The 21,037-nt window shown below is 44.2% G+C and overlaps 1 protein-coding gene across 2 annotated transcripts in view; it reads left to right on the top strand.

The window, feature by feature from the left end:
* The first annotated feature begins 1,601 nt into the window (after nt 1–1,601).
* The window catches only part of FAM171A1 (family with sequence similarity 171 member A1), a 137,426-nt gene continuing 117,990 nt past the window's right edge, over nt 1,602–21,037 (top strand). Inside the window, exon 1 of one of the 2 annotated variants that reach the window (XM_037890766.2) lies at nt 1,602–1,961. In XM_037890766.2, the coding sequence (XP_037746694.1) occupies nt 1,868–1,961 (94 nt within the window). In that variant the 5' untranslated portion in view covers nt 1,602–1,867. The remainder of the gene's footprint in view (nt 1,962–21,037) is intronic. The other variant, XM_043541270.1, reaches the window with a different exon arrangement.

Genomic DNA, 21,037 nt, shown 5'->3' with positions numbered 1-21,037 from the left:
TGTCCCCCCTCTGGCTCCTGCCCTTTAGAAGCAGCCAGGGGCCTCTACTCTGCAAACTGCCCCCGTCACAAGTGCCGCTCCTGTAGCTCCTGTTGGCCAGGAACGACAGCCAGGGGGAGCTGCAGGGCGGTGCCTGCGGACAGGGCAGTGTGCACAGCTGCTGGGCTGCACCTCGGCGTAGGAGCCATAGGGGGGACATGCTGCTGCTTCTGGGAGGTGCTTGAGGTAAGTGTCACCTGGAGCCTGCACCCCTGAGCCCTGCCCTGCTCCCCAACCTCCTGCCCCAGCCCTGATCCCCCTCCTGCCCTCCAAACCCCTCGTTCCCAGCCCAGAGCACCCTCTTGCATCCCAAAACTCTCATCCCCAGCCCCACCCCCACCCCAGAACCTGCAACCCCAGCCGGAGCCCTCACCCCTTGTTGTTCAGTGTGGGGTTTGCACACAGAGGCCTATGAGTGTATATGCTAGAAGCTCTCCTTCCCTAGCAGACTTTTACAAGGACGTCTCATATTAAGTCTGTCAATGGTAGGGAAGCAGATGCCAAAAAGGGGGTGGGCAAAAGGAGATGTCAGAATCATGGCCTGGTACCCCTTTCAGTGGCCCAGGGAGAAGGGCTGACATGTCAAGGGAAGCCCTTAAGGATGGATCCTGCAAGAAGTCTCAGGAGATACTCTGCCTGCCTTAGGCATAATCTCCTCAATGCTCCTCTTGTAGCCTCCTACATAGAACAGTGATGAAATGTTACTAGCTAGTCCTAAGTGACTTATCTAGGTCATACATCGAGTTTATGGCAGAAGTGGGTAGAGAATCAAGGCCTCCTCTCTCCAAGGCCTGTGCTTTAACTGCTAGACATTCCTGTTCATTAACAGTTTTATGGTGACATTTTTAGACAATTTCACACAAAGTTCAAACAAACAGAACAGCTCAGGGGTCTGCCCCACAAACATAACAGAAGTAAATATTACATAAAAGGAGCAGGAGCAAAACTGACTCTCACTGAGCATTAAGGAGACCCAGTTGCTTGTGACTTGGGTTACAAGAAGCCATTTAAGGGTATTTTGTGTGACTTATCATATTTGATGTCTGCTCTTAGATCATCACATTCTTGTTTTCCTGCTGGATTGCAGATGGGAATGAGGAAAGATCTAATAATACTAGTCTTGAGCCAGTGGACAAGAAACAAGCATCACACAGGATGCATTTTTATAAAGGAAAAAAAAAGGGAGGTCCAAATACAGTGAGTGAGTGGAGAGTGGCTGGCAGGTAAATACTCTAGCTCTTGGAGGTTGAGGGTGGGTGATAGGAGCTTTGCACGAACTCGCAAGCAGTAATATGTCTCGAAGGAGGATGAGCTCCTCGGGCGAAAGGGCTGGCAAAGCCGGGCTTCAGGCCTCTCGGACGCGTCTGCCCTGCCACAGGTTGCCCTGTTACTCTTTCTAGCAGCGCCCCGCTCTGTGCTAGGCATCTCCTGCCTTTCTGCTGGGGCGATGCAGGGTTGGCTGCCGCGGGCTGGCCTGCAGGTGGAGCCCCCTCCCGGCTCTGCGCGGCTGCTGAAGCGGGGCAGAAAGGGTTAAATAGCCCGGCTGCCTCAGCCTTTGGGGACCCCTCACACAAATAAATAAATAAGCAGCGCCCTGCCGCCCCCTCCCGCTTTGCAAGGCGCCGGCCGCGGGGACGCAGCGGCGGGGCCAGGATGCGGCAGGGGATAGCAGGGGGGGCCGCAGCCGCTCTCGCCGCAGCGAAAGGCAACATGGAGGGAGGCGCGGAGCGGGCCAGCCCCTGATGCGCCGCTTTCTCCGCCTCCTCCGGGCAGCGGCGAGTCCCTTCCTCCCTCCCGGCGGCGGCGGCTGCAGCGGCGGCGGGTGGAAATGAGCAGGTCGGCGGCGCTTCTCCTCTGCCTGCTGGGCTGCAACGTGTGGAAGGCGGTGACCAAAACCCTGGGGGCGCCCGGCGCCGCTCGAGGTGGGTGCGGGCCGGGCGCGCTTTGTGCTGCCGGGGGAGGGTCTCCAGGGGGGCCGCATTGTGTTGGGGGCGCTGCCCGGGCAGGCGCGGCCGAAGCCCCGCTCCCCCTCTCTGCGCTGGGGCCGCCGCCCCCGGCACCGCTTGGGGGGCTGTTGTTAAGGGCAGGGGCTACTGGCCAGGCCCGCCTGCTTCCCTTGCCTCGCCCCCCCCCCAGCCCTGGCAGGTCCTGTCTGGTGCTGGCTGCTGAGCACCCCCCCCCGACGCAGCGGTGATGGGCGGCTTCGTAAAACCTCGCTCGCCTGGGGCTGGCCGCCGTGCGCCCACCCCCTCCCTTGGCGAGCCCCGCTTGGGGCTGGTTGTGTTGTGCCCCCCGCCCCCGCTCTTGCAGGTACCGCTTGGCGCTGGTTACCGTGCAGCCTCCCTCCGCTCGGCAGGTCCCGCTTGGTGCTTTCCCCTCTCCCTGCACGTCTGGCCGGGGGCTCATTGCACCCCCTGGTAAGCCCCACGTGCGGTCGCCTGCGCTGACCGTGGCTTAAGGTCCTGTTCCGTGACCCGGGCGGGAGGCCCTGGAGCAGCCCCCAAAAGTTTCCTGTCTCTTCCTGGCTGTATTCCGCGGGGGGAGCGCACTGCTGGCTTGTTGTTGCTGACCATCCTGTCTCTTCGCCTGCGCCTTTTGTTTGGAGAGGTGGCCAGTCCGACTCCCCATCCTTACTGCGTGTCATACAAGCAGCGTGCCCCTTGCTAGCAATGCATGTGGCACTTCTGTTTGGGCGGGGGGGGGGGGGGGTGTTCTATTTTAAATTACGAAAAATCTGCTTTAAATGACTGTCACGCCTTTCCCCCAGCTGATTTCACAGCAATATAATCATGGACTTTAGAACCAATACCAACCTCTTCAAAGGACAGAATGGACATCAGTGGGCAACTATTTTGGCATCTAAATTAACTTCGTGGTCCTTTTCACTTAATTTGAGCCCTTTCTACCTGAGTAGGATGGCTCTGCAGTAATCTTATAGTTACTTCCCTCATGTGATGTGGTTTCATCAGCAAAATGTGTCTGTACTGTAAAAATGTGACACTGCGAAGGAGATACTGTAGGTGGGAGATACTCAATCACAGATTAGTCATGCTTCCACACTGCATTTCTACCCTTTATTATTGCAGTAGTGTTCAATTTCTCTCCAGGCTTCATTCTGCATAGCTCAGAAAGGGATCTTACATCTTGGCTTCTGGGAGCTCGTAGGTATGTTAAACAGCAGAAAATGTAGCTTGCTGGTGGTAAATAGTTTGCTACAAGAGAATATATTTGCAGACTGGTTAGTATTTGCCTATTAGTTAACCTTGTGAAATAGCTAAGTATCAATGTCATTTCGTGTGGGAGAGGTTCTCTCCCCCGCCCCCCTTTAGCCTTCAGGAGAGCAGGTTAATTATATCCTTCCATAACAACCAAGGTGGATATGCAATACATCAGGGATACAACTGTACCCTATTTCCTCCCACATTCTTTGCCCCCCCTTTTCTATGTCTTTAAGGGTCAGTAGTCTCTAAGTGCCCCCCTTTTTTTATACAAACAAAAATGACATTTAGGTTCTTAGAGGTCATTCTGTTTTAATAAATTCTTTTGTTCTTTGATTCCCAATCATCATTTCTACAACATCCAGTAAAATACAAACTATATGGACTACAAACTGTGGTCTGATACTGAGTGATCAAAATTTTGGTATCTTGTGGCAAAATCTACTGTGTTATACAAGATCTTTTTTAACAAGATTGGAAAAGGGGCAGAGGATTTGACTTTGAAACTTGAGATTTCTTATTTCAAATCAACTATCAACTATTCTGCTAAACTTTGTGTTTGGGGCACTTGCAAAACACAGAATTTATACTGAATTAGTTCAGATATGTCAACAAAAATATACACATCTTTTGAAGGTGACATTTGACAACAGAATTTGATTTTTATTTTGGTATATAATCAGTATAGTGATATGGAGAATATTTACTGATTTCTATCAAAATTCTTGATATGTTGGTGAAATTACAGTGCAGTTTGACTTTTTTTTTCCTCATTCACTGTCAGCTCTTTTTAGAGGCAGCTCTTTCTAACTCATAGCAACTGGAAAAGTAATGGCTGTAGCAACAATATAACTTGATTTATTAAATTTATTTTTATGTAAATCATGAGGAAAGACAGGGAGTTGGCCATTATACAGTATCTATACTCAGGACTGTTTTTAAACTTGATGGTTTGACCTTTTTATTGCTTGCAGATATGTCATTCTTGAGTGAGCAGAGAATATTGATGTATGATGAATAAAATGATCAAATTCTGTCTTCAATATTTGCACATCTGAGGTTTACTGATGTAGAGTAGACCGCTTTCTGGGCTTTCACTACTGTTTTTCAGTTTTCCCCTCTATTCTAAGCTATCTATATGCATGCTTTGGAAGATAGACATGTGGAGGTTCATTTTAGTATTAAAAAGTATCCAGTTTAGATCAGGTAAGTAGTGACCACAAGTTTTTCTGGAAGTTTATGAATTTGTGGTCAAAGTAAAGTCTAGAGAATAGGTAGCTAAATCCCCCAAATAACCATTGCAGTTGATACTAATTGGGATTCTTTATTGGTAGACTCAAAATTAAAGGCAAGTGTTTGAATGGTTATGAAGACTGAAGTTACACCCGCCCCCCCACTTCAGCACTTGTGTTGGTACTTCTAGGTCAAGGTTGAGGCATACTGGGGTCAGGGGTTAGAAATCTTTGCAATTGTCCGTGTTGTGTCTCTTGTGTGGATGAGGTATAAGATTGGTTTGGGAAGGATTAGAGAGGACCACAAACTGGATTGAATCAGGTTGGTGAAGAGAATGTAAAGTCTGGAACAGGAAGCAAGGAAAACATTGACAGTGAGATACAACTAGACAGTTGAATAATTTTTGAAAGAGAAATGATGGATATCCCATCTATTGCAGTATTTAAATTGTAATTGGACAAAATACTAGAAAACTCTGTAGAGAATAGTCCTTGTTGACAGGGTTGGACTAGATGAGATTTGATTAGATTCTTCTATATTCCTATAATCAGACTGGCTATGTGGAATTTTAACTTTGTGCCATATGAATGTGGGGTTATAGCTGGCACCTTTGTTAAGGAAGAGGTGAAGAGAGAATATAGCTCCAAAAAAATCTCATGATTCGATATTTTTTCCTCCTCCCCTGGCACCAGCTCTAGCCCCAAATATGAATGGCACCAAGTTCAAATTCTGCTCAGCCAGGCTGATTCCACAATTCAATGAATATGAAAGGTACTGATAATTAAGCTTCATCGTTTACACCCCATTAAAAAATTGGGTAACATTGGCACTTGAGTTGTTTCAGTATGTCTGGCTCAGCATGTAAATGGATGGATGCAATGTTGCCTCTGAAGATGTGCCTCTGAACCACAAGGATTAGAAAATATTTTAAGAAATCCCCTAACTTCTGGAGTATACAGCGAAATCCGCACAGACGCTAGTTTTGTTTATTCTATGAATGTTGAGGCTTGGTGTCCCTGCGGATGAGGTAATTGTGAGCTCATGTAGATAAATTTAAGAATTAGTAGGATTATAAGTTTTCACCCTCTCCAAACTCTACTGCTTAAAATTGAATCAATATTTCAAATGAGGACTTAATTTCAGGTTTTAAATAAAACTATGAACATCAGCTATTCTTATATTTGAACATTTGTTGAAAGAATACTAACACTAACGTAAGCCAGTGTCATAAAGATAAACCAAACTACTTTGGCTGTATGTGCACTGGAAATTGTGTTGAAGAATCTAAATAAAACATAGGGCAATTTCCGATCATGTGAACCGATGTCTTCCAAATTTGGGAGGTTTGCCAGGTTTCTCAGTAGTAATTCATTTAAGCATTGCAGGAAGGACAGTACAAATCTGTGGAGACTTTTAGCAAAATCTGTTTAATTTCTGCAGGAATTTTTTATTTTTCTAGTTGGTGCATCCTATTTTAACAATGTGGGGCCATTCTAAATACTAGGTTTTTTTTAAGATGAGATGCCATGGCTGCTCGAGGATCACGTTTTAGAGATATTCCAGACAATCTCTAATTGCACTGCAGGAGTCTAGCATGTTTTTATGTGACACGATAGATGCCATTTATAATTTTTAAGGTAGTAGCAAACGTCTCATTTGTTCAGAATATTTCACTACAGTACTTAACCTGTTCAAAATCTGCAACCTTATTGGAATTGCTTCCAGTTGATGGAGGGAGTCACAGGATGGGTGCTAAGTATTTCCCCCTCATCCCCCATGATTATTAGTTAGATGTTTCTAGCATGACAGTAAGGAAAGGTAGACAGACAAGGTGGTGAGGTTGAGGTAATATCTTGTACTGGACCTATTTCTGTTGGTGCGAGACAAATTTTTGAGCTAAACAGAGCATACAGCAAGGAAAGGGTTAATAGTTGGGATTTAAATGGCCTTAATTAGCCTTCACAGTATCACCTCACTTGGGTAAATGGTGGTGGGGAAATCTGACACTTTTTGGTGCTATTGTTTGTTTTTTACTGACTGGCTGCAAACTTGGACAGCATTACATTAATTCACACTGTGCAAGCTAATTTCACAACCATAAGGGCTTGGTAGTTCATGAACATGATTACTCTGAAGAATATGGTAAAAGCAACTGAGAAACCCTGAATTCTTGTTTTTATTGGGTTTTTCTGTTTGTTGGTTTTTTGGTGAGCCATTTCCCCAAACTGTCTGTTTTAACCTGGACAATAGGTAATGTTAGGGGGTGAGAAGTGCAACTAAGGACACTAACACTTTTTGCAATGCAGATTTTGGCCTCCACATTTGGACCATATCTACTTAATGAGCTACTAATTACTAAAAAAAAAAAACAGCCTCCCCCCCTCCTGCTGGTAATAGCTCATCTTAAGTGATCACTCTCCTTACAGTGTGCATGATAAACACCCATTTTTTCATGTTCTGTGTGTATATAAATCTCCTCACTGTATTTTCCACTGAATGCATCCGATGAAGTGAGCTATAGCTCACGAAAGCTTATGCTCAAATAAATTGGTTAGTCTCTAAGGTGCCACAAGTACTCCTTTTCTTTTTGCGAATACAGACTAACACAGCTGCTACTCTGAAAGGAGTACTTGTGGCACTTTAGAGACTAACAAATTTATTTGAGCATAAGCTTTCGTGGGCTACAGCCCACTTCATTGGATGCATAGAATGGAACGGCACAGGAGCTAGCAAACAGAGCTGTAAACAGGGGAGTCTGAGTGGGAGTTCTGTTGGAGGAGAAGGTATTTATATTTGGCTTTGTATTAGTAGTATTTGTACGTGTAGAGGCTTGTAGGGGCTTCGTGCTGGGAGAGAAGCTGAGCCCTGATTAGGAGGCGGGGCTTCTCTGACTAGGGATCCTAAAAGGTAGCCAGCCAGTCAGGCAGCGGCACAGGAGCTAGCCAACGGAGCTGTAAACAGGGGTGTTTGAATGGGAGTTTGTCTTGTGGTGCTTGTTTGGGGTTTGTTTGTGCTGTGGGTGGTGGTGGTGTTTGTTTCCCAGATTAACAGGGTTTAGGTGGGAAGGCTATGACAGATACAGAGGCAGCAGTGGGAGTGACCCATGTAGTGGAAGACACAATGAAGATGACTGGATGTGGAAGCTGTGGTATGTACATGATCCTGGAGGGAGTACCTGGTAAGAGTTTTGTCTGTATGAAATGCCGTCTGATAGAGCTGATGGAGGAAAAGATGCAGGTGGAAAGTCTGGTTGAGTTTAGGAAGGGGTTTGAGCAGATTATGGAGCAAAGACATGAGGTATCTGAAGGGAAAAGCTCAGACTTGCAGATGGAAGCAGGACTGGGGAATTCTGAGGGGAGACTGGGTGAGGAAAGTTGTCAGTGGAAGCATGTGACTAAAAGAACCAGGCAGAGGAAAAGATGGGCTAATGAAGGAGAAATAGAGCTCAAGAGTAGGTTTGCAGAGTTGGAAAATGAAGAAGGGGCTCAGGTAATCACTGAAGATGGAAGGGCAAGGAAGAAGAGAAGAGCGGCTAGTCCTATAGGAAAAGGGGAAGAGTTAATGGAGACTACACCAAATATGAGCCCTAGAAGGATACAGGATGAGTTGAAGAGGATTACAAGGGAGAATAGGAATGGAAAAAACTTACAGCCAGAGGGCACAGGGGATAGACTGGAGAATAGCACCGTCACCAGGAAAAGGCAGGTCTATGTGATCGGGGACTCTTTACTAAGAAGAATAGACAGGCCTGTAACCAGAGCTGATCCAGAGAATAGGAGGGTGTGCTGTCTTCCAGGTACTAAGATACGGGATGTAGACCTGAGGTTGAAAAGGATCCTAAAGGGAGCAGGAAAGAATCCCTTAATTATCCTTCATGTGGGAACAAATGATACGGCTAGATTCTTGCTGGAAAGTATTAAGGAAGACTATGCTAGGCTGGAGAAGACGCTTAAGGAAATTGAGGATCAGGTGATCTTTAGTGGGATTTTGCCTGTTCCTAGAGAAGGGCAACAAAGGTGTGACAAGATTATGACCATCAACAGATGGCTTAGGCAGTGGTGCTATAAGGAGGGCTTTGGGATGTATGGCCACTGGGAAGCATTCATGGACAGAGGACAGTTCTCTCGGGATGCACTTCATCTGAGTAGGGAAGGAAATAGACTTCTAGGATGGAGGCTGGCGCAACTGATTAAGAGAGCTTTAAACTAGGAATTTGGGGGAGATGGTTGGGAGATGTCCAGATAATCTCCATGCTGGATTTTAGCATTGAGAGGAAAGAAAACGAAGTAAGAGAGGATACAGCTGTGGGTAGGAGAATATATATAAGGAGGAAGGGCAGTGTAGATACCAGTCTAATAGGTTATACTGGCTGTAGAATGACTGTGCCTAATAGGGTACAGAATGTGAGTGAGGCCAAACAGCAAAAATCAAGATGTTTGTACACCAATGCGAGGAGCCTAGGTAACAAAATGGAGGAACTAGAGCTACTGGTGCAGGAAGTGAAACCAGATATTATAGGGGTAACAGAAACATGGTGGAATAGTAGTCATGACTGGAGTACAGGTATTGAAGGGTATGTGCTGTTTAGGAAAGACTGAAATAAAGGTAAAGGTGGTGGAGTAGCATTGCATATCAATGATGAGGTAGAATGTAAATAAATAAGAAGCGATGGAATGGATAAGACAGAGTCCGTCTGGGCAAAAATTACATTGGGGAAGAAAGCTATTAGAGCCTCCCCTGGGATAGTGCTTGGGGTATGCTATAGACCGCCGGGATCTAATTTGGATATGGATAGAGCCCTTTTTCATGTTTTTAATAAAGTAAATAATAATGGAAACTGTGTGATCATGGGAGACTTGAACTTCCCAGATATAGACTGGAGGACGAGTGCTAGTAATAATAATAGGGCTCAGATTTTCCTAGATGAGATAATTGATAGATTCCTTCATCAAGTAATAGCTGAACCGACTAGAGGGGATGCCATTTTAGATTTGGTTTTCGTGAGTAGTGAGGACCTCACAGAAGAAATGGTTGTAGGGGATAATCTTGACCTAAGTGATCATGAGCTAATTCAGTTCAAACTGAACGGAAGGATTAACAAAAATAAATCTGCAACTAGGGTTTTTGATTTCAAAAGGGCTGACTTTCAAAAATTAAGGAAATTAGTTAGGGCAGTGGATTGGACTGAAGAATTTATGGATCTAAAGGTAGAGGAGGCCTGGGATTATTTTAAATCAAAGCTGCAGAAGCTATCAGAAGCCTGCATCCCAAGAAAGGGGAAAAAATTCATAGGCAGGAGTTGTAGACCAAGCTGGATGAGCAAGCATCTCAGGGAGGTGATTAAGAAAAAAGCAGAAAGCATACAGGGAGTGGAAGAAGGGAGGGATCAGCAAGGAAAGCTACCTTACTGAGGTCAGAACATGTAGGGATAAAGTGAGACAGGCTAAAAGTCAAGCAGAGTTGGACCTTGCAAAGGGAATTAAAACCAATAGTAAAAGGTTCTATAGCCATATAAATAAGAAGAAAACAAAGAAAGAAGAAGTGGGACCGCTAAACACTGAGGATGGAGTGGAGGTCAAGGATAATCTAGGCATGGCCCAATATCTAAACAAATACTTTGCCTCAGTCTTTAATAAGACTAAAGAGGATCTTAGGGATAATGGTAGGATGACAAATGGGAATGAGGATATGGAGGTAGATATTACCATATCAGAGGTAGAAGTGAAACTCAAACAGCTTAATGGGACTAAATCGGAGGGCCCAGATAATCTTCATCCAAGAATATTAAAGGAATTGGCACATGAAATTGCAAGCCCATTAGCAAGACTTTTTAATGAATCTGTAAACTCGGGTTGTACCGTATGATTGGAGAATTGCTAACATAGTTCCTATTTTTAAGAAAGGGAAAAAAAGTGATCCGGGTAACTATAGGCCTGTTAGTTTGACATCTGTAGTATGCAAGGTCTTGGAAAAAATTTTGAAGGAGAAGATAGTTAAGGACATTGAAGTCAATGGTAAATGGGACAAAATACAACATGGTTTTACAAAAGGCAAATCGTGCCAATCCAACCTGATCTCCTTCTTTGAGAAAGTAACAGATTTTTTAGACAAAGGAAACGCAATGGATCTGATTTACCTAGATTTCAGTAAGGCGTTTGATACCATGCCACATAGGGAATTATTAGTTAAATTGGATAAGATGGGGATCAATAGGAAAATTGAAAGGTGGATAAGGAATTGGTTAAAGGGGAGACTACAACAGGTCCTACTGAAAGGTGAACTGTCGGGCTGGAGGGAGGTTACCAGTGGAGTTCCTCAAGGATCAGTTTTGGGACCTTAAATCTTATTTAATCTTTTTATTACTGACCTTGGCACAAAAAGTGGGAGTGTGCTAATAAAGTTTGCGGACGATACAAAGCTGGGAGGTATTGCCAATTTAGAGAAGGACAGGGATATCCTACAGGAGGATCTGGATGACCTTGTAAACTGGAGTAATAGTAATAGGATGAAATTTAATAGTGAGAAGTGTAAGGTCATGCATTTAGGGATTAATAACAAGAATTTTAGTTATAAACTGGGGACGCGTCAATTAGAAGTAACGGAGGAGGAGAAGGACCTTGGAGTATTGGTTGATCATAGGATGACTATGAGCCCCCAATGTGATATGGCCGTGAAAAAAGCTAATGCTGTCTTGGGATGCATCAGGAGAGGTATTTCCAGTAGGGATAAGGAGGTTTTAGTACCGTTATACAAGGCACTGGTGAGACCTCATCTGGAATACTGTGTGCAGTTCTGGTTTCCCATGTTTAAGAAGGATGAATTCAAACTGGAACAGGTACAGAGAGGGGCTACTAGGATGATCCGAGGAATGGAAAACTTGTCTTATGAAAGGAGACTCAAGGTGCTTGGCTTGTTTAGCCTAACTAAAAGAAGGTTGAGGGGAGATATGATTGCTCTCTATAAATATATCAGAGGGATAAATATCGGAGAGGGAGAGGAATTATTTAAGCTCAGTACCAATGTGGACACAAGAACAAATGGATATAAACTGGCCACCAGGAAATTTAGACTTGAAATTAGACAAAGGTTTTTAACCATCAGAGGAGTGAAGTTTTGGAATAGCCTTCCAAGGGAAGCAGTGGGGGCAAAAGATCTATCTGGCTTTAAGATTAAACTTGATAAGTTTATGGAGGAGATGGTATGATGGGATAACATGGTTTTGGTAATTAAATATTCATGGTAAATAGGCCCAATGGCCTGTGATGGGATATTAGATGGGGTGGGATCTGAGTTACCCAGGAAAGAATTTTCTGTGGTATCTGGCTGGTGAATCTTGCCCATATGCTCAGGGTTTAGCTGATCGCCATATTTGGGGTCGGGAAGGAATTTTCCTCCAGGGCAGATTGGAAGAGGCCCTGGAGGTTTTTCACCTTCCTCTGTAGCATGGGGCACGGGTCACTTGCTGGAGGATTCTCTGCTCCTTGAAGTCTTTAAACCACGATTTGAGGACTTCAATAGCTCAGACATAGGTGAGAGGTTTTTTGCAGGAGTGGGTGGGTGAAGTTCTGTGGCTTGCGTTGTGCAGAAGGTCAGACTAGATGATCATAGTGGTCCCTTCTGACCTAAATATCTATGAATCTGTGTATATATATCTTCTTACTACATGTTCATAAACACAGAGAACATGAAAAAGTGGAATAAGAGGCTAATTAATTAAGATGAGCTGTTATCAGCAGGAGAAAAAACAACTTTTGTAGTGATAATCAAGATGGCCCATTTAGACAGTTAACAAGAAGGTTTGAGCATACTTAACATGGGGAAATAGATTCAATATGTGTAATGATCCAGCCGCTCCCAGTCTCTATTAAAATCCAAGTTAATGGTATCTAGTTTGCATATTAATTCAAACTCAGCAGTTTCTCGTTGGAGTCTATTTTTGAAGCTTTTTTGTTGCAAAATTGCCACCTTTAAGTCTGTTACTGAGTGGCCACAGAGGTTGAAGTGTTCTCCTACCGGTTTTTGAATGTTATGATTCCTGATGTCAGATTTGTGTCCATTTATTCTTTTGCGTAGAGACTGTCCGGTTTGGCCAATGTACATGGCAGAGGGGCATTGCTGGCACATGATGGCATATATCACATTGGTAGATGTGCAGGTGAACGAGCCCCTGATGGCGTGGCTAATGTGATTAGGTCCTATGATGGTGTCACTTGAATAAATATGTGGACAGAGTTGGCATTGGGCTTTATTGCAAGGATAGGTTCCTGGGTTAGTGGTTCTGTTGTGTGGTGTGAGGTTGCTGGAGAGTATTTGCTTCAGTTGGGGGGCTGTCTGTAAGCGAGGACTGGTCTGTCTCCCTAGATCTGTGAGAGTGGGGAATCATTTTTCAGGATCGGTTGTAAATCTTTGATGATGCGCTGGAGAGGTTTTAGTTGGGGACTGAAGGTGACCGCTAGTGGCGTTCTGTTATTTTCTTTGTTGGGCCTGTCCTGACCCATAGTAGGTGACTTCTGGGTCCAGACGATGAAGATGTCATCAATGTAGCACAGGTAGAGTAGGGGCATTAGGGGACGAGAGCTGAGGAAGCGTTGTTCTAAGTCAGCCATAAAAATGTTGGCATACTGGATTAGTCTAGGCTGAGGTTGATGGTGGGATGAAAATTGTTGAAATCATGGTGGAATTCCTCAAGGGCGGCTTTTCCATGGGTCCAGTGCTGTCAGTACAGTGCTGTTGTCATCATGAATAAGTTGGAATATGCACAAGAGGCTGCTAGGTGACTCTCTAACTCCATATTCTACAGGCCATTATCCTCTGATCCCACTGAGGATTACCAAAAGAAACTACACCATCTGCTCAAGAAACTCCCTGAAAAAGCACAGGAATAGATCTGTGCAGACACATGCCTAGAACCTCGACCAGGGTATTTTATCTGCTTCCCAAGATCCATAAACCTGGGAATCCTGGACGCCCCATCATCTCAGGCAGTGGCATCCTAACAGCAGGATTGTCTGACTATGTGGACTCTCTCCTCAGGCCCTATGCTACCAGCACTCCCAGCTATCTTCAAGACACCACTGACTTCCTGAGGAAACTACAATCCATCGGTGATCTTCCAGAAAACACCCTCCTGGCCACTATGGATGTAGAAGCCCTCTACACCAACATTCCACAAGCTATCAGGAACAGTATCTCCAACAATGTCACGGCAAACCTGGCAAAATGTGACTGACCTTTGACTTTGTCCTCACCCACAACTATTTCACATTTGGGGACAATACATACCTTCAAGTCAGCGCCACTGCTATGGGTACCTGCATGGCCCCACAGTATGCCAACATTTTTATGGCTGACTTAGAACAACGCTTCCTTAGGTCTTGTCCCCTAATGCGCCTACTCTACTTGCGCTACATTGATGACATCTTCATCATCTGACCCATGGAAAAGAAGCCCTTGAGGAATTCCACCATGACTTCAACAATTTCCATCCCACCATCAACCTCAGCCCAGACAAATCCACACAAGCGGCCCATTTCCTGGACACTACTGTGCTAATAAGCAATGGTCACATAAACACCACCCTATACTGGAAACCTACTGACCGCTATACTTACCTACATGCCTCCAGCTTCCATCCAGGACACACCACATGATCCATTGTCTACCGCCAAGCTCTGCGATACAACTGCATTTGCTCCAATCCCTCAGACAGAGACAAACACCTACAAGATCTCTATCAAGCATTCTTAAAACTACAATACCCACCTGCTGAAGTGAAAAAACAGATTGACAGAGCCAGAAGAGTACCCAGAAGTCACTTATTACAGGACAGGCCCAACAAAGAAGAAAACAGAACGCCACTAGTTGTCACCTTCAGTCCCCAACTAAAACCTCTCCAGCGCATCATCAAAGATTTACAACCTATCCTGAAAAATGATCCCTCACACTCACAGATCTTGGGAGACAGACCAGTCCTCGCTTACAGACAGCCCCCCAACTGAAGCAAATACTCTCCAGCAACCTCACACCACACAACAAAAACACTAACCCAGGAATCTATCCTTGCAACAAAGCCCAATGCCAACTCTGTCCGCATATTTATTCAAGTGACACCGTCATTGGACCTAATCACATTAGCCACGCCATCAGGGGCTCGTTCACCTGCACATCTACCCATGTGATATGTGCCAGCAATGTCCCTCTGCCGTGTACATTGGCCAAACCGGACAGTCTCTACGCAAAAGAATAAATGGACACAAATCTGACATCAGGAATCATAACATTCAAAAACCAGAAGGAGAACACTTCAACCTGTCTGGCCACTCAGTAAAAGATTTAAGGGTAGCAATATTGCAACAGAAAAGCTTCAAAAACAGACTCCAATGAGAAACTGCTGAGCTTGAATTAATATGCAAACTAGATACCATTAACTTGGATTTTAATAGAGACTGGGAGCGGCTGGATCATTACACATATTGAATCTATTTCCCCATGTTAAGTATGCTCAAACCTTCTTGTCAACTGTCTAAATGGGCCATCTTGATTATCACTACAAAAGTTGTTTTTTCTCCTGCTGATAACAGCTCATCTTAATTAGCCTCTTACTCTACTTTTTCATGTTCTCTGTGTGAACATGAGAATATACACACACACACACACACACACACACACACACACACACACACACACACACACACACACACACATCTTACTATATGTTCCATTCTATGCATCCGATGAAGTGGGCTATAGCCCACGAAAGCTTATGCTCAAATAAATTTGTTAGTCTCTAAGGTGCCACAAGTACTTCTGTTCTTTTTGCAGATACAGACTAGCACGGCTGCTACTCTGAAACCTACTAATTACTAGCATCCTTCAAACACAAACGTTTACCTTAGTGAGACTATCAGGATACTCACATGTAATTCAGGACTTTATCTAGGTAACTCTAAGGCCAAAATGTATAGCTTTATTTTTTTATTTAAAAAAAAATAGTTAGCTAACATATGGTAAAATCCTAGTGCGGATAAGGCAGTTGCAGTTTTCACACAGGCCAAAGTAAATCCTAGGCTTGCCCCCAGTGTGTACTTCAACCTGCTAACACATGTGAAAACTACAAACTGTCTTGTTCATACTCAGAGTTAATCAGTGTTAACTGCCATTAACCAACAGATGGCGTAAATTTCCCCCCTCCACACACACACACTTTTTTTCCTGTCGGGATGCATCCTAAGGCAGGGGTGGCCAACCTGTGGCTCCGGAGCCACATGCGGCTCTTCAGAAGTTAATATGCGGTTCCTTGTATAGGCACCTACTCTGGGGCTGGAGCTGCAGGTGCCAACTTTCCAATGTACCGGGGGCTACTCACTGCTCAACCCTTGGCTCTGCCACAGGCCCTGCTCCCACTCCACCCCTTCCCACCCTCTCTCCTCAGCCTGCCGTGCCTTCATTCCTCCGCTCTCCCCCCGCAGAGCCTCCTGCACGCCACGAAACAGCTGATCCAAAGGTGCAGGGAAGGAAGGGGAGGCGCTGATCGGCTAAGCTGCCGGTGGGTGGGAGGTGCTGGGAGCGGGGTCGGGGAGCTGATGGGCTGCTGATGTATTACTGTGGCTCTTTGGCAATGTGCATTGGTAAATTCTGGCTCCTTCTCAGGCTCAGGTTGTTCACCCCTGCCCTAAGGGGTGAGATTAGAACATGGTTCTTGGAATTTGTGGGACAAAGGACTGCCTTCTTTGCCAATTGCTGGCTAAATGGACAGCTTTGAACATAATCTAACTTACAGAGAACACTGTGTTTATTTGATAGGTTCCCAGTAAAAGCAGCTCTAGCATGTGCGTGTCACCTTCCCTCAACCCCCCAGGGTAGAGAGGGGTGGGTGTGTGTGTGTGTGTGTGTGTGTGTGTGTGTATTGGAGAGAGGAGGTTTGTGCTGATCATGTTTGTTGCAAAACTGAAATATGCAGGACTTTTTGTGAAATTTCAAGGAGCCTTGTGCTTCAATGAATAATGCCTACTCATGTTTCTTAGGCATCAATGAGAGTAGGCACCTGTGCATCAAGGAGAGAGAGAGGTTTTACTATTGCAAGGTCTGTGCTAGGAAATTAGGTCAGTGTAACTTCGTCACGCAGGGATGTGAAAAATCCATGCTCCTGAGCAGTGCAGTTAAACTGACCTAACCCTGGAGTAGACAGCATTAAGTTGACAGGAGAATTCTTCCATTGGCATAGCTACCACCTCCTGGGGAGGTGGAGTACCTATGCCAGTGAGAGAAGCCCTCCCATCAGCATAGGTAGATTCTTCACTGAAGCACTACAGCGGGCGCAGGTGCAGTGTTTTAAGGGTATATCTGTATATAATGATGAGTCTGACAGTAGTAATGTAGTGACATGAATAATAGTTAGCTGTGCTTACGTTATACTGTCTATTGTTGCTTAAACCGTACAAAGGAGTCCACCCTCTCTATAACCAGGGGGAGGTGCGCATTCCCACAGCCAAGCCCTGCTCACAATTGTCATGGAGTCTCCAGGAATTAACGATTAATCTTGAACTAAAGATTATGTCGTGTGATGAAACCACCAGGAATACATTCAACCAAAACTGGCAACCCTAGTTCCAGCTCACGTTACAACAGAGCCTGGGTTTCTTTCTCTCCCTCACATACACAGAATCAGTTGGCTGGGCCAGGCTTAAAACCCCTCTAAACCTGGGTCAGAAACTTGTAAGAGCCCAGGTTAACTGCACAGAATAGACATACACCCAGATGTTAAAGTAAGGGGCTGTGGTGTGGAGCAGAAATTGTCCTCTGCTAGAAGCAAAGCTGAACTCTCCCTGAGTTAGGTAAACAGTGATGGCTCCCTCTTGTTTCAATTTGCTTTAATCGTTGTCTGCTCGCAATAGAATAAGGTCCTCTTTTTGTTTCACATTTAAATGTATATATTAAAATTGCAACAAGTATTTCTCAAATGATGATTTGAATACTTTCTTGGCAATAGAAAAACTACAATGAATAAAGGTAACTTTTATGTACAAAGCTTCCTTGGATCAACAGTTTTGCCCAGCCCGTCCAATTTACACCCATATCCGAGATACCAGAACTAAGGATAGTTGTGTGACAAACTGATGAATGTTAGGCAAAATAACTCGTTAATGAGCATGCCAGACACTTAACAATTTGTATATTTGTTTTGCATCAAGTAGTTTTTGTTACACAACTATAGTCCTGTTTTACCTAGTCAGATTTTGCTAGCACGGTATTGCAGTCTGGCCCTGTCTTTGTGAAGCTGGATATCCCGAATAACATACATAAAATAAACTATGAAGGGTCAAAGATGTGAAGGCTTTCTGCTGGCAGGCTTGCAATTCATTAGGCTAAGCTACCTTGCCAAAGAGCCTGAACCAGGAGGATAACTTTTTTTTCTTATGGCACTGTTTGCATGTCTAATGGTTCCTTGTTCATTTATACATAAATGTAAGGAAGGGGTTGGTGAAACAAGGCAGGGATTTGTGGAGCTATTTGGGCTTCTCTTCATGATTAATGAGGGTAGTTATACTGGTATTTATTCCTTTACGCTGGTACAACTGCATCCACCCTAGGAGATTGCATCCCTTTAACTAAATCACTTATTCTGCCAGTTTAATTAAATTGTTGTGTAGACAACTTCTTAGTTGTCTTCCCCGTGTCCCCAAAATCTCCAGAAATGTTTTAAAGGAAATGGTCTATTTTGAAGAAGAAAATAGAGAAGGAATCAGAAGGGCAATACTGAGCAGCATAGTATTAACTACTGCATCAGAATATATTCCTCAAGAAGGTTCTGAGTGCTACTCCTGTTGACTGACATGAGCAACACTTTCTAGGGTGCACTAGTGTTGCTTGAGGCGGGCAAGTACTGTCTGGAAAATAAATGGGTTCAGGAGCTCTGGGAAGACCAGTGGTGCTGCAGGCTTTGAGACAGACAATGGAAAGTAAACACAGCTAAACAGTAGAAAAAACTCTTTATTCTTCACACTGTGTTCAGGGAAAAGGGGTGGCACAAACTCAAGATTGCTGTGGCAGTTGCTCTTTGCTCTACTGTAAATTATTCCCCTGGCAAGTTATGAAACTACTGAGTGGCACGCTGTCCTGGACAAATCCTACACCAGCTTTAAAAGCTATTTGTGGTAATACTGATGAAAGACACTGTGAAGTAATGTGGCATACTTGCTGCTGCCACTTCACTGTTAATACCCAGCTGTTTCCATACCAGAGCTTTTGTTTTGTTTTGAGCAAGCATCTGGGTTTAGTGTCTTCTATTTTCTGTGATTTGCACGATCCTCAAATAGGTGAGAAACAGAGCTGCTGGAACAGAAATTGAATAAGCAATATGAACAATTGCAAAATTTAGCTCTTCATATTGAGGGAGATTTTTTTCAAAAGTGTGAATGGCAGTTAGGACCAAATTCCCACAAAGTCAGTGGGTGCCTAACTGCCATGTGTACCTTTTGAAATCTGCCCCATCATGCTATGCTAATTTCCATCAAAAGTTAGCTCTCTCACAGTGGTGTGCAAGAAAATGTGTTCCTTTCTTTAGGATACCACTATGAACAAACATTGACTAGTGGCAGTTACTGTAGCTGACTTATTCCAAGTAAATACTACTGTTTGGGATCAAGATAAAAAGGATAAAATACGCTTGCTTTAAACTGACTGTAGTTTTAAGCACTAATCCCAACCTCTGCTTTTTGCTCCCGGCTATCAGTTTAGCCACAATTGGAATATTTAACTATTTTTTGAAAAAGTAAAAAATCAGACAGTGAGTAAAGAAGATTTGAAGAATTAAAGATCACTTTGAAAGCAATTAACTTTTCTAGAATACTGACTAGATAAGGACCTCCTTCTGCAAGTCACATATGAAAAGCCACCTGCTCCCTGAAATTTACTCAATAACATCCATGTGCCACTGTTTCTTAAATTGTTGTTAGATTGTGATCTCCCTAGAGTAAGGATATTGGTTTTGTCTAGAAATGTTACTTGTTAGATGTAATGTGTAGTTAGTGCTGTAATAAAACAGTTTTGCATTATAACACTAATAAATTGTATGAATATTCTATAACTTGCTTTGAGAAAGAGGGCATGGGCCATATCATTTTTTCTCATATTTCTCATGCAAGGGATGTTAGGAGCAGAAATCTTGCTTTTCTGAGGCCAAAGTCTGTTAGTGGAGAGGGGTGAAGGCAATGTGACATTGCCCACTTGCCCTTCTGCACAGTAAGGTTTCTGAGTTTTTACAGGGCCATACAGAATCCCTTGAGAAGCTAGTGAGTATTTTCATGAGTAAGTTAATGCACACATTTGAGTGAACTACTATATGCCTTCATAAATTCATCTGTATGGGGAAGAGTGTGGGGAGTGAGCCAAGCAAAGGTGGGATAGGTCATGGCAGCAAAGGCCCTTGAGGAGTTATGGAGAGGAATGGGGAGCCTTTGCTATACCATGGGTGGTATGGGCCTGAGATAAATGAGGAAATCCTATGTCTTTCAAGGCATCTGTGGGTTAGGAGTGTCCCATCCATTGCCCACTCTGAATGGGCAAACACTATACCCGGTCTTGGTGTGGTGGAGACTTCCAAGCCTCAAGTCCTTAGATTGTTCTGCCCGATGAGATGCTTTTCTGCAGCACATGCAATGCATGCCTAAAAGGTGTGTGAGAGGAGGGCAGTTTCAGAGACACAATATGCTTTATAAGGTTGTGATGAAGCAGAGAAACTGCCAGCCAGCACATGAAGTGTTAAAGAGAGACTTTGGGCCCAGGTAATCCCCTCCCTCCTCTCATCTTATACCTGCAGTTAATGCCAGGTGTGGAGGGGGAAGAAAAGGAGAGAGCCAGGCTCAAATTGGGGCTATCTGGCAAAAGTACACCAATCAGAATAGTTATCTGACCAAAGCAGTGTTTGAATATGTGAAGCCTAACAAACAGATTGGCAAGCAAGTTGTACTGTTTTTATTGCTGCCTGTTTTCTGATACCAAAAAGTGGGCAATGTTCTGCAAAGCCTTTGGTGATTGGAAGAATACTGCATACATTACCAATCATACAATGGGTGAGCAGCATACATTGTCAGTTAGCAGCTACCATGCCCCAAAGAAAGTTAGTGGCAGAATTGATACCCAAATGGAAAACTAGTTTTTTGGAAGCTCATGCTTATTGGAAGAACGTTCTCAGACGCGTAGTTGAAACCAGTTTTTCTTGCTGAGTGTGGTCTGCCATTCTGTTGCTCAATCGAGACTGCTGAATCAAAACAGAGTGGCAATTACTATGGCGTTCTAGAGCTATTTGCTAAGTTCAACCCTTTCTTAGTTCAGCACATCAATAAACACACAAATCGTGGAAAAGGCCATACATCATATGCTATCTGTTAAAGACTATTTGTGATGCATTCATTGCACTGCTGGCAAAGAAGACCCTATCAGCCATTGTAGGTGAGATCAAAGATGTGGGATATTTTTCAGGGTCCATTGACACAACACCAGATGTGTCACGTGTAGATTAGCTGACTGTCATCTTGTATTATGTGCTA

The sequence above is a fragment of the Chelonia mydas genome, chromosome 2 (assembly GCF_015237465.2).
Source record: "Chelonia mydas isolate rCheMyd1 chromosome 2, rCheMyd1.pri.v2, whole genome shotgun sequence".
Classification (NCBI taxonomy): Eukaryota; Metazoa; Chordata; order Testudines; family Cheloniidae; genus Chelonia; species Chelonia mydas.
This window is presented reverse-complemented; position numbering and strand designations above follow the sequence as displayed.